Source organism: Lathyrus oleraceus, chromosome 5, assembly GCF_024323335.1.
Source record: "Lathyrus oleraceus cultivar Zhongwan6 chromosome 5, CAAS_Psat_ZW6_1.0, whole genome shotgun sequence".
Lineage (NCBI taxonomy): Eukaryota > Viridiplantae > Streptophyta > Magnoliopsida > Fabales > Fabaceae > Lathyrus > Lathyrus oleraceus.
Genome location: NC_066583.1, coordinates 248,567,065 through 248,580,742, shown reverse-complemented (window position 1 = coordinate 248,580,742; position 13,678 = coordinate 248,567,065). Strand labels below are relative to the sequence as shown.

The window sequence follows — 13,678 nt, the reverse complement described above, 5'->3', positions numbered from 1 at the left end:
CACTCTTTGAGAATTTCAACTCAAGTACACTTTGGTAATCTTGACCAACATTGAGTTTTACACAGGCTTCTATTAACTGGCTCGCGCTATATAGATGCTTCACCGTTTGTTTTTCCCTCTTCGGTAACATGTCGGGTGGCAAGTAAAATACTCGTAACAGATCGGTGAGGTTATGTAATTGCATACTAGCTTGATCAGGTTTCATTATATATTGTTGATAGTGTTCAAAAAAGTATTCGATTGTGAACTTGTTGTTACTTGTTTCATTAGGCAATATACTCTGCATGAAATGAACCCTAAAGTAATGAAAAGCAACTTCGAAAAAAGTTTAGTAAAGTTTAGTAAAGTGTAACTTCATTACCCTTTTGAAATTGTTACAAAACTAACTAAAAAGTTTAGTAAAGTAAGGTAATAATATAGAAGTAGTACCTGTTTGAAGAACACAACTTGTCAAGCCACAAGTACCCGTCTTCTTTAGCTTAACAGGAAAGAAAGTGAGATGAAGTAAAAAAAGTAAGAAACAAAATGAATTTTCAGTTAAAACTTATTTGTTATGACAAAAATCTGATTAAAACCTAAGTAAAACTAAAAAGAATTACAGTACTAAATAATTTTATTAAAAAGAATATGAATAAAGAAATAGTAAAAAAAGTGTTGTAACCACAACATTGGTGGTATGCATGCACTTGGCAAATCGCACCACAAACGTACAGCTTTATTTCAGATCCCACATTGTTAAAAGAAAAAGTTGTTTCATCTTACTCAATACTAGCCATTCGATCTTAATCGAACGGTACAGATCACGCGTGTGTACTTATGTCACGTTGAATCTGTGACACGCACTCACATCCTCTTTCCTCTCCCCATCTCTCTCCTCTGCAACTCCGGTGGTCGAGAAACCCTTACCACCTCCGAAACACCGTCGTTTTGTTTTCCGAAACTCACTCTCCCCCCGCGTTTTCCATCATTCGGAAGAGAACTGCTTTCAACGAATTCGGTTTTTTCACAACTATTCATGGAAGACTCGTGAATTTCCGGAGCTTACCATTTTTTCTGCGAGTTAGGTTATTTATTCTTCTTATCAATTTAATTTTTGCTATACGTTTCATCAATGAATTCCGTCAATTTTTTGGATTAAGCTTCAGTTTTGTTATGGTAGGCTATGAATTAGACACGGAGTAGCATAGGGAGTATACATTGTTTCAAATGGATGTGCATGTGATAAATGTCGAAGAAGAAAGTGATCATCAAGCTAAGTCAGATGACGGAGATTTAGAACCTAGTGACAGTGAAATTAATAATGCTGAAAACTCTGGATTTTATGTTGAGGATGGGATTTCCGAGCCGTATTTGGGTATGGAATTTGATTCGGAAGATGTTGCCAAGACTTACTATGATGATTACGCTAAGCACATGGGTTTTAATTCTAAGGTTGGCTCACATAGTCGCGCTAAAGCCGACAGGACGAATATGTATAAGGAGTTTGTGTGTGAAAGGGAAGGTTTAAAGAAAAGGTTTAATGATGGATGTGATGCAATGATTAGGATTGAGCTGAAGGGTCAGAATAAATGGGTTGTAACCAAGTTTGTGAGGGAGCATAGTCATTCATTGGGGAGTTCCAGCGAGGCACCCACTCTTCAGCTACGTAAGCATTTTTCCAGTGTCGGAAGGACTATGCCTGAAACTTATCAAGGAGTTGGACTTGTTCCGAGTGGTGTCATGTATTTATCTGTGGATGGGAGTCATATTTCTAATCAGAATAGTTGCGCGGTGCTAAATATTCATGCTGCCACTGCTTCTGAACTAAGTCACCATGTTAAAAATGCCACATCGGGGAATTGTACCAGGCCGTCTTTTCAAAACAGGACATTAGGGAAGGATGCCCATTATCTGCTGGAGTATTTTAAGAAAATGCAGGCTGAGAACCCTGGTTTCTTCTATGCTATTCAACTGGATGAAGACAATCATATGTCTAATGTCTTTTGGGCAGATGCCCGATGCAGGACAGCTTATAGTCATTTTGGTGATGCAGTTCATCTGGATACCACATGCAGAGCTAACCAGTATAGAGTGCCATTTGCTCCTTTTACTGGAGTAAACAATCATGGTCAGGTGGTTTTGTTTGGTTGTGCACTCCTTTTTGATGATTCTGAGGCTTCTTTTTTGTGGCTCTTTAAGACATTTCTCACAGCAATGAGTTACCGACAGCCTGTCTCGATAATTACCGATCAAGACAGAGCCATACAGGCAGCAGTTTCACAAGTTTTCCCACAAACTCGCCACTGTATTAACAAGTGGCATGTCTTGAGAGAAGGCCAGGAAAAGTTGGCCCATGTGTGTCTATCGCATCCAAATTTTCAAGGTGAACTTTATAATTGTATTAACCTGACAGAAACCATCGAGGAGTTTGAATCATCTTGGAATTCTATCCTTGATAAATATGAGCTTAGAAGCAATGATTGGCTTCAGTCCCTGTATATTGCCCGTGCTCAATGGGTTCCAGCATACTTCCGTGATTCATTTTTTGCTGCAATGTCTCCTAATCAAGGATTTGGTGGTTCTTTTTTTGATGGTTATGTCATCCAACAGATGACATTGCCATTGTTCTTTAAGCAATATGAAAAAGCTTTAGAGAGCTGGATTGAAAAGGAAATAGAAGCAGACTTCGAGACAATTTGCACAACACCAGTTTTGAGGACACCTTCACCAATGGAGAAACAGGCTGCTAATCTTTATACAAGAAAAATATTTTTGAAGTTTCAGGAAGAGCTAGTTGAAACTTTTGTTTATACTGCAAATATAATTGAAGGAGATGACATAAATAGCACATTCAAGGTTGCAAAATTTGAGGACGTTGACAAGGCATATACTGTTGCATTCAACCATGCTGAATTGAGAGCTAACTGTACTTGCCAAATGTTTGAGTATTCAGGCCTTCTTTGCAGGCACATTTTAACTGTTTTCACTGTGACAAATATACTTACATTACCATCCCATTACATCTTAATACGGTGGACAAAAAATGCAAAAAGTAGTGCTGGATCAGATGATCGTATTGCTGAATTACATAGTCAGGAGTCTCTGACATTGAGGTACAGTAATCTATGTCGAGAAGCCATAAGATATGCCGAGGAAGGAGCAGTAACTGTGGAAACTTATAATGCTGCAGTGACTGGTCTTAAAGAAGGTGCAAAGAAGGTTGCTGCAATGAAAAGAAGTGTTGCCAAAGCAACACCTCCTAATAATCAAGTCAGCGGGACTACTTATAATGACAAGAAAGCCACCATCAGTTCAGCTTCAGATTTAACTCCTCTTTTGTGGCCGCGACACGATGAAATAACAAGGAGGTTTAATCTTAATGATTCTGGTGGTCCAGTTCAATCAGTTGCTGACCTAAATTTACCACAAATGGCCCCAGTGTCTCTTCATCGAGATGATGGTTCATCGGGAAACATGGTACTTGGAAAAGATTCTTTTACCATCTGTGTCTATTGTTCAATGGAGTCGGATTCCACGAAATTAATTTGATCCTTGTTTTCTTTCATATAGGCGGTTCTTCCATGCCTAAAATCAATGACATGGGTAATGGAGAACAAAAACTCGAGTCTTGGGAATAAAGTAGCTGTTATCAATCTAAAGGTATGCTCATATTATCCTCTCTCTACTAAGAAAAAGTAAATTCTAATATTCTTTATTTAGCTTAGCTCTAAAGTTGGTCTAGATATCAGTACTTTATTTGCATAATTGTCGATATCTTCTGTAGCCTTTCAGTTGGAAAAGTACTTTGATTTTGCCCTTTCATATTATAATTGATAACCAATTAGAAGATTTACTCCTTTTAACATATTTCAAGCACCATATTGCAGTTGCAAGATTATGGTAGGAGTCCATCAACGGAATCCGAGGTTAAGTTTCAGCTCTCAAGAGTTTCTTTGGAGCCAATGCTGAAGTCTATGGCTTATATCAGTGAACAGCTCTCAACACCAGCAAATAAGGTTGCTGTAATAAATCTCAAGGTATGTGATTTTATTTTCTAAACCCGTCCTTAGTATTTTTTATAATTTTTGTTTCATAACTGTTCGAATACCAGAAAAGAACAGCCTGATTCATCTTTAAACATCTGTGGTCAAACTTACTTTTGAAGAAAATGATGTCCAGTTTGAATTTGGTTCCTTTTGATACCAAGAACTGAACCAACGCATGACTTCTCCCTCCATGCTCATGAAAGCCCTTTGCAGCTAATCAAATTCGTGAGTTTCTTGCAACTCAATTTTTTTTCCAGCCCTTGCAAGCCATCCAATGGGGTCTTTCCCCGTAAAAGTTGCCAAATTCACCCTATGTGACGCTTCCATCTCCAACAACACTGGCACTCCTTGAAGATCTGGCAGGTTTGGACGAATTGTTAGGAACCCATGAATTGAATTCCAAAGAAAGAACATATTTATTGAAAAATAGAATAGAATAGGAGAGAACCTCTCCTCAAGGGTTTCCCCTTCACAATAGAGTTGTTACCTTATTCATAAAATGATTAAAAATATTCAATAATATCAACTCTACATTGTATTTTTCCTATTATACAAATAGCCATATAACAACCTCAACTAACTAAATTCCATAACAACCCTTAACTACTCTAACTAACCACTATTCTACATCCTAACAGAGAATCCCTTCATTAAGGGGAGAAATCAATTCCTATAAATATATAATTATATACATACAAATTACTGCAAATCTCAATGGGATCAAACGGCACAATTATGTTCTATAATATATCATGAAGTAACTGTCAGATTACATGGACTCATGGAGCAGTAGTTTTATATAATGTGGTTGTGTTAATAGAAAGAGAGAAATGGAAGAAGAGAGATAGATAGATCTAGAGTATTCCATATTTTGTTATTATGAAATCTCAAAAGACAAATTATCTACAATACTCATTAGGTTGAATTTTATAACTCAATCAAACTGTGCTGGCTCGGCGCAGTCAGGTACAGTTTGTTACAAGCCTTTAGGCGTTGTTTGGCTAAGCTATATTTACACATATATACTTAACTATTATTCTATTACGTGTTACTTATTTTCTTTTGTTTGGATAATTCTTTGTGGAAATAGTCACATATGTTTACTTTTGGTTCAATAATGAATCTATATGATATTATCAAAATCATATAATTCTCAATTTCAATCAAACAACTAGATCCAATGCACAATTTCAGAGCGGAATCGATGTGGTATTGCATTAATAGGTGCAATTCGATATATTTTATTTTCCTTTCTAAATGATTCTTATTTGAGTTATGACGCTAAAAATTGATAGTACAATTACAATATTTTTAGGTTGTTTGCGATGGATCCAACCTGGATTGGTATGACCTCATTGTTAAAAGCCACATGAATTTGGATTTCCCTTTCAAGTACTAACCAGATTCTTATGAAATTCAGTGAAGGCTGATAGCAATTTGTTTTTCCATGTTACTATTTGTTAAGAAATGTGGTTGGGTCTAACTCAACCCTACAAAACCTTATAAAGTGTTTTAACACACTCCCTCACATTTAGAACTAGACAACAGAAGCGTGGAAATAAATGGTGGTAGAGTGAGGAATGTGGTTGGACCTAACACATGCTTTGATACCATGTTAAGAAATGTGGTTGACCCTAACTCAATCCTACAAAATCAGTTGGTAGAGTGAGGACTGCCCCCACTTATAAACACATGTTCAGGCCATATATCATCCGATGTGGGACTTTTAACACTTTTCAATTTTATTGTGCTTTCTTCTTTTTAATATTTACTCCATAATGTAAGGACTTAGTTTGCTTGTATTGTGACTTTTAAAATTGATTTAATAATTCGTGGGTTCTATTATTTCCAGGTGGCCAACTATTGTGTTACTGAGCATTGTCTTCAGTCATATGCTCACATATATGATATAACTTCTTTTTAAAGTTGTTATTCAGTTTGATACTGTATCTTACAAATACAGTTTTTATTCACAATTTGGAAATCAGAAGCATTATTAGGTCTTACTGATCACCAGTGCTCCCTCCCTCTCTCCCTCCCTTAAAGAATAGAAAGAAAGATATCGATAAAAACAAATGCTGAAATAACTTGTCACTAATTATATCACGACCTCATGTCTCTTGTTTTGTTGTAGCATATTATACTCTTATGTGTTATTATTTGATTATCTGACATTGACCTGCTTTTTGTTTGTTGAATTAAAATCTTGTAAATGTTTCAGCTTCAAGATGCAGATACAACTTCCGGCGAGTCAGAAGTTAAGTTTCAGGTGTCCAAGGATACATTGGGTGCTATGCTACGATCAATGGCCTATATCCGTGAGCAACTATCTCATGCTGTAAGTTTGTTGTTCATTATCTCTTTGCACATGATTCATGGGTGATAAAATTGTTGTAACAAGTGAACCACTGTTTTGGCCCCTAAAATTGTACGGGTCGAAGAATTTGCATTCTCAAATTTACGAAATGGTAGTTTAGTTCTTGTAATTGAAGACCGGAAATCAATTTAGTCCATATCAATTTAGTCCATATGTTAATCAAGTTTGATGAATTTGGATTGCAAGATAGAGATCAATGGTCACCCTTAACAAATTTCTGGTTACATGCTCCAACACAACATGCCCTAAACATGTCAACTAAGCATTTTTGTCTCTATTAGATGAAAGAGAGATTAAATTGATTGGCGACCTTCAATTTAAGGAACAAATTATTCAGTATGTAAATTTGGAGGATCAAATTGTCCGCCAATGCTTATATTATGGAAGTGCCTTTCTGAATAATTCAAATGAGTTTGGGATGGTCTATTACTTGAATCTCTTCAACTCCACCGACAGCTTACACTCTTGAACTTATGTTTGCATTGAATTTATGGTTGCATTGAGATTTTTTTACGATTACAGTTGGTTTGCATCAAGGTTCAACCCTAAATCCCTATTTTTTAATCTTAATTTTGGATGTACTCACGGAACACATCCAAGACTTAGCACTGCGATGCATGTTTTTTGCAGATAGTATAGTCCTTCTTGGAGAGTCGAAGGAGGATTTAAACGAGAGGTTAGAAACTTGGAGACGAGTTTTAGAAACGCATGATTTTCGCTTAAGCAGAAGTAAGACAGAGTATATGAAACGTAAGTTCAACAAAAGAAGAAACGTTTCTAATCTAGAGATGAAAGTTGAAGACCATCTTATTCCTCAAGTCATACAGTTTAAATATCTTGGGACCGTTATACAAAATGATGGAGAAATAGAAGAAGATGTAAGCCATCGAATTTAGGCTGGGTGGTTGAAATGGAGAAGAGCATCAGGTGTTTTCTGTGATGCTTAGGTGCCGTTCAAGTTGAAGGGAAAGTTATATCGGATTGCAGAAAGACCTGCGATTTTGTATGAGACAAAATGTTGGGCGGTTAAGTACCATCGCGAGAATAAAGTAAGTGTAGTAGAGATGATGATGTTGCGGTGGATGTGTGGTAAGACTCAACAAGATAAAATTAGAAATGAAAATATTAGAGAGAATGTTGGGGTGACGCCTATAGTGGAAAAGATGGTGGAAAATAAACTTAGGTTATTTGGTCATAAGAGAGAAGATCGGTAGATTCTGTAGTAAGGAGGGTAGATCAGATGGAGAGAAGACAAACAATTAGAGGAAGGGGAAGATCTAGAAAAACTATCAGAGAAGTTATTAAGAAAGATCTCGAGATTAATGATTTGGATAGAACATTATGGCGAAAGTTGATTCATGTAGCTGACCCCACTTAATGGGATAAAACTTAATTGTTGTTGTTGTTGGTGCTGCTAACTAGGACAAGTCAATACTTTCTTATAAATAAGTGTTAAAAGTTAGGTTGCCCGGATCATGATCTTGCATAAGATCGGGAAGGAGAGTAGCAAGATCGTATAACATAAGATTGAAGCCAAAGTCGAAAGATTCTACTCAATTAATTTTATAGGATTGAGAGAGAGAGAGCAGCAAGATCGAAATACATAAGATCATAACCAAAATTATAAGATCCTACGAAAAAGAAAATAATACTATATAGTGCATAAGTTTTCACATCTTAAATATAAAACAACCAAGTTTCTAATCTTAAGCATAAAATTATTCAGTCTCAAATCGTAAACATAAAACCACTCAAATTCTTAAATCATAAACATAAAACCACTCAAATTCTTAAATCAACATAAAACAACCAAGTCCAAAAAATAAAATACTTAAACCCTAGGTTAGATCAAATCACAAATGCACAAAAAACCAATCCAAATCATTTGGGGGTGAGTGAGATCGTTGAATTGTACAGTTTTATGATCTGGATCGCAATCTTGGCAACATTTGAAAAGGTTTCAATGTGTATAGTTAGTAGTATGTGACAAATATGCATGGCAATTGTTGTTCAACTTGGTATATTTTTCTGATCTTAGTTTAGCGAGAAACCTGTGTAATTATGGGGTATTATTTTCTCTGTTGATATTAATGTCCATTTAAATGTTCAAATTTGGCAGGGAGATGCGCAATCAGAACCTCTGTTAAAAAAGCGTAGGAAGTAAAGCATCAAATTTTCATTTCATACCCAGGTGTGTGTGTGGCTGTGGCTGTTTGTCTTCTTAATGGAAGTCCAATGACCACCATTCAGTACAAAAAGCAGAAAACTTAGAAGTTGTAATGTTTGTCATAGTGTGATTATCTTAGGCAGCAGCTTTAATTTAGATTTGTCCCCTTCATCCTTTATTTTTGGTCCAACACCCACCCTCTTCATCAATTAACCTATAGGGTTTATAAATTTGGGCCTAATAAAGGTAAATAACGGAGGCGGATAAGTAGCATGGGCGCTTTCTTTGCCCTCTACTAATCAACCCTCCATATTTTCCGACTAATGCATCCGGGCCACACAAATTGTTCAGAAGTATGTATCCAAGCAAAGAAAATTGTAATTTTTTTTGAATGCATTGATGTTCGGGTGGGAAAAGTGGTCTCGAAATCGTGTGTAACATAGGAGAATAGTAGTAGTAGAAAAATAATTATGGTTGGTGACTCCATTGTTGATATATAAACTGCATTTATCAGGGGTTATTTTTATACATCTATATTGGGAGAAGAAAATACACCATTTCGTAGAGTTATTTCATTGTTTTGACATTTTTTTCCTATAACTAACACTTCACGTTAAACAAACTTAAGTTTTTTTTTTAATTCCAATTTAAGTTTATGTTTATCTTATAGCACAATTATCTGATAAATAAATAAAGACACATATTTAGTGTTTGATACGTATTAAATATGATTAAAGATTAATCTGACGCATCAATATATTTCAATTTTAATTTCAATTTTGGTTGTCTAAATTATGCATTTTCACTGTCATTAAGTGATCGATTACTGCCACGACACGATACACTATAATACATTTACTTGAATCAAATACCTACCATAGGGGGCTATAATCAATTCAATTGTTTTGACTTTTTTGGCAGTGACAATTGGTGAACAATAGTAATGTTTAAAGGCAAGTATAATTAGGTGAGACTTTATTGTCATATTTAACTAGAGTTTTCTTAAACCCCCCTTGAAACCACTGTTAATCTTTATAACATATTTACCCTAAGGTTCTTAACTCATTTTTGGAAAATACGTACTACAATTTTTCTTTTAAACTCTGTACCATATGCTTTTTCTTTCCTCAATAAAGAAAATACGTAAATATATAAAAACAGCATTGGAAAATTTTTCTACGTTATTTTTGAGTGTAATATTGATATTCTCATTAGAAGAAATTAAGCAACACCATGCAATGCACGACGTTGACTAATTACTTTACAACAATCTTTATCTCTAGCTAATACTACATTTTCTCCCCTATAAATATATGAAAGATTCTCATAATATATCATAGATTGTTTTTTAAGAATTATTAGTGAAATTAAACTTTCTTAAACACTTATCAAATATTTAACGCTTCACATGGATTGTGTAACTCAATGTGTGAAGGCTGTGATCGGAAGTAGTGATGACGACGACGAAACAAACACAAACATGAAATCTCAGAAGTTGATCAAAGTGAAAGCTATTGTTACTTTGAAACATAGTGATGATTGGCTCCTAAAGAATCTTGTAGATGGAGGGATCCAACAGATTGAAGAGTTAGTCGGAAAAACACTTGTTTTAGAACTCGTAAGTAATGAGCTTGATCAAGGTAAGTTCAAATTTTAGATTAACATGTTGAGTTTTGCAGTATGTATATTTTAGAAAGTTATTAAGATGTTTGTGTGAATGTAGCAGCGAACTCCTCGGAGAAGGAGACGGTAAAAGGCTCGGCTCAATGTATAGAGGAAAAAGAGGACGACGAGCAGTATGAGGCCGAATTCGAGTTATCCAAAGATTTTGGGAATGTTGGTGCTATTTTGGTTGAAAACGAGCAACATAAGGAGGTTTTTCTAAAGAGTATAGTTGTTCATGGTTTCTCTGATGGCCCTCTCAGTTTCACATGTAATTCTTGGATTCAACCCAAGCACGATAGTCCTACGAAGAGAGTTTTCTTCACCGACAAGGTATTTTAAACAGTTGTTAATTTTAGAGAAATTCTTATGTTCCTATTGCTAACTAACTTATGCATGTGATGTAACAGTCATATTTACCATCTCAAACACCGAAAGGGTTGCGAAGATTAAGAAAAGAAGAGCTGGTTTTACTGAGAGGGAATGGGGAAGGAGAAAGAAAAGAATCAGACAGAATATATGACTATGATGTGTACAATGATCTTGGAGATCCTGACACCAGCATTGAACTCAAAAGACCTGTTCTTGGTGGCACAAAACAATATCCTTATCCTAGACGCTGTCGTACCGGTCGAAAGCATTCTGATGCAGGTTATCTATTCTTATTCTTCATATATTTAGTTTTGATGCATCAAGATATATATGTTTATAGCACGATTTTTTATGCAGACCCGTTGTATGAAAAAAGGAGTACTTTAAACTTCTATGTTCCTCGCGATGAGTCATTTTCTGAAATAAAGCAGACGCAATTCAACACTTCTAGCATATCCTCAGGCTTGACTGCAGTTATTCAATCCTTAGACACAATCCTTACTGATCCAAATCTTGGATTTTCAAGCTTTGAAGACATAGAAGAAATTTTCAAAGAAGGATTTCATTTACCACCTCTTAGATCCAATGACTTAACGTTTCTCCAAAAGGTCATTCCAAAGTTGATTAAGGTTGCTAATGATAGCCAAAATCTTTTGCGCTTTGATGCCCCAGAACCATTAAAAAGTAAGTTTAATCATATAAACTAGTTATTAAAGATCTTTCTGAGTTTCTAATTGATATGAATACGTGCTTTGGAATCGTAGGGGATAGATTCTTTTGGTTTTCAGATGTGGAGTTTGCCAGAGAAACTTTGGCCGGTGCCAATCCGTATAGCATCCAATTGGTTAAGGCACGGATATTTCTACGAAATTAATATTCATTTTACTCCTTTCACAATATTTGCATACATGTGAAATAACTTTTGAAGATTTTATAGGAATGGCCTTTGAAAAGTAAACTAGATGCCAAAGTCTATGGTCCACCAGAATCAGCAATTACCAGAGAAATCATCGAGTCACAAATAATCACTTATAGCACATTTGAAGAGGTACTACTAAAGCATATGCATTTTTTTACTAAATTAAGAATGTATAGTGCTTGAAAATTATTTATTTTGAACAATGTACAGGCTATTAAGGAAAAGAAGTTGTTCATGCTAGACTATCATGATTTGTACTTACCATATGTAAGTAAAGTGAGAGAGATTGAGGGCACAACACTATATGGATCAAGGACACTATTCTTCCTCACCAATCAAGGCATATTGAAGCCATTAGCTATTGAGCTCACTAGACCGATTATTGACGGCAAGCCACAATGGAAGCAAGTCTTCACACCTGCTTCTCATTCCACCAATCTCTGGCTTTGGAGGCTTGCCAAAGCTCATGTTCTTGCTCATGATTCTGGTCATCATGAACTTATAAGCCATTGGTGAGTAGCAATTAGGTTCTATCATCTATGAGATGTTATGTCAAGCTTATAATTAGTACTAGCTTAGTAATTTGTTATATGTATTATTTTGCAGGCTAAGAACTCATTGTGTTGTTGAGCCGATAATAATTGCAACCTACAGACAACTCAGTTCCATGCATCCGATTTATAGATTATTGCATCCACATCTGAGATATACCATGGAGATCAATAAAGTTGCTCGCGAAGTGCTTATTAATGCAAACGGGATCCTTGAAATATCATTCTTTCCTAAAAAATATACAATGGAATTAAGCTCTGTGGCATATGATAAGCTTTGGCAATTTGATTTGCAGGCACTTCCAAATGATCTTATCAATAGGTAATATTTATATTATAGAGGTTGAATATTACGCTATGAAGCACTAACACAGACACAAACATGAGGCGCAAGCACCAGACACAGACACGGTATCAATACTGACATGTGTCTCAGTGTCAAACACCGACGCGCACAAACATGTGTCATACACCAGAACGGGTTTAATTATATAAATTGCTATTTTTTTATCAGAGGAATGGCTGTGGAAGATCCTAATGCACAACATGGCCTAAAGCTAGCAATTGAAGACTACCCTTTTGCAAATGATGGTCTACTAATATGGGATGCAATCAAACAATGGGTCACGGAGTATGTAAACCACTACTATCCAAACCCGAAAATCGTAGAGTCTGATGAAGAGCTCCAAGCATGGTGGACAGAAGTTCGAACAAAGGGTCACGGAGACAAATCAGAAGAACCATGGTGGCCAAAACTCAAAACACAAAAAGACCTTATTGACATCATTACCACTATAGCTTGGGTAGCATCTGCACATCATTCAGCTGTAAACTTCACACAATATCCATATGGAGGCTATTTTCCAAATAGACCAACCATTGCTAGAAACAAAATGCCTACAGAAGACCCTACAAAAGAACAATGGGAAGAATTTATCAACAAACCAGATCAAACACTTTTGGAGTGTTTTCCATCACAAATTCAAGCAACTATATTTATGGTGATTTTGAACATATTATCAGCACATTCACCGGATGAAGAGTATATTGGAGAAAAGATAGAACCATCTTGGGGTGAGAATCCAACTATAAAAACAGCCTTTGAAAAGTTTCATAGGAGATTGAAAGAGATTGAAGGTATTATAGACTCAAGAAATGAAAATAAGAATTTGAAGAATAGAAATGGAGCTGGTATAATGCCTTATGAGTCATTAAAGCCATTTTCAGGACCTGGAATTACTGGAAAAGGAGTTTCATACAGTATATCTATTTAGAGTTTGGTACTTTTAAGCTTGAACATGTAAATAAATAAATAATAAGTTGTTTGTTATGTGTATCTTTGATCCTTAATAAAAGATAATAATAGCACAAGAGTTCTTCGTATCCTATGTTTTCTATGTGTGAGATTTGTACTATATACTATATCCATATCAACTCGTTTATTCAATCAATAATAAAGATGTAAGTTATATACATTCTTTTATATCTATTAAAGTTAACAAAATCTTATATATAATTAATAATTGAATTAATTATCAATTAAAAAAGATCTTTAAAAAATTCAATAATTTATTAATTGATTTTGAATCCTAAAACATATATAAA

General features: G+C 35.3%; 2 protein-coding genes across 6 annotated transcripts; both read left to right on the top strand.

Annotated features, from left to right (window-relative positions):
* The first annotated feature begins 688 nt into the window (after window positions 1–688).
* On the top strand, window positions 689–9,139 carry LOC127083528 (protein FAR1-RELATED SEQUENCE 3). Of its 4 annotated transcripts, none has more exons than XM_051023834.1 (6): window positions 691–1,059; window positions 1,160–3,456; window positions 3,550–3,639; window positions 3,867–4,016; window positions 6,247–6,363; window positions 8,522–9,139. In XM_051023834.1, exons 2-6 carry the CDS (start codon window positions 1,207–1,209, stop codon window positions 8,564–8,566), a joined length of 2,652 nt encoding a protein of 883 aa, XP_050879791.1. In that variant the 5' UTR covers window positions 691–1,059; window positions 1,160–1,206; the 3' UTR covers window positions 8,567–9,139. The 4 variants fall into 4 exon arrangements, with proteins under 4 accessions (XP_050879792.1, XP_050879791.1, XP_050879790.1 ...); XM_051023833.1 differs by having other exon boundaries at window positions 691–1,064; XM_051023832.1 differs by having other exon boundaries at window positions 691–3,456.
* Window positions 9,140–9,897: 758 nt separating this feature from the next.
* On the top strand, window positions 9,898–13,456 carry LOC127083530 (linoleate 13S-lipoxygenase 2-1, chloroplastic). 2 transcript variants are annotated; one of them, XM_051023837.1, is made up of 9 exons: window positions 9,898–10,209; window positions 10,296–10,564; window positions 10,642–10,882; window positions 10,961–11,287; window positions 11,368–11,453; window positions 11,541–11,651; window positions 11,733–12,034; window positions 12,129–12,395; window positions 12,588–13,456. In XM_051023837.1, exons 1-9 carry the CDS (start codon window positions 9,978–9,980, stop codon window positions 13,345–13,347), a joined length of 2,595 nt encoding a protein of 864 aa, XP_050879794.1. In that variant the 5' UTR covers window positions 9,898–9,977; the 3' UTR covers window positions 13,348–13,456. The 2 variants fall into 2 exon arrangements, with proteins under 2 accessions (XP_050879794.1, XP_050879793.1); XM_051023836.1 differs by having other exon boundaries at window positions 10,293–10,564.
* The last annotated feature ends 222 nt before the right edge of the window (window positions 13,457–13,678 follow it).

What these genes read in the sequence shown, in the direction of transcription:
- LOC127083528 (XM_051023834.1), top strand. Translation starts at nt 1,207, where the DNA reads ATGGATGTGCATGTGATAAATGTCGAAGAAGAAAGTGATCATCAAGCT. An exon ending in TAGCTGTTATCAATCTAAAG is followed by an intron (nt 3,640 to 3,866) that starts GTATGCTCATAT and finishes ACCATATTGCAG; the next exon opens with TTGCAAGATTATGGTAGGAG. An exon ending in GTGAGCAACTATCTCATGCT is followed by an intron (nt 6,364 to 8,521) that starts GTAAGTTTGTTG and finishes CAAATTTGGCAG; the next exon opens with GGAGATGCGCAATCAGAACC.
- LOC127083530 (XM_051023836.1), top strand. Translation starts at nt 9,978, where the DNA reads ATGGATTGTGTAACTCAATGTGTGAAGGCTGTGATCGGAAGTAGTGAT. An exon ending in GAGTTTTCTTCACCGACAAG is followed by an intron (nt 10,565 to 10,641) that starts GTATTTTAAACA and finishes GTGATGTAACAG; the next exon opens with TCATATTTACCATCTCAAAC. An exon ending in CTTATAGCACATTTGAAGAG is followed by an intron (nt 11,652 to 11,732) that starts GTACTACTAAAG and finishes AACAATGTACAG; the next exon opens with GCTATTAAGGAAAAGAAGTT.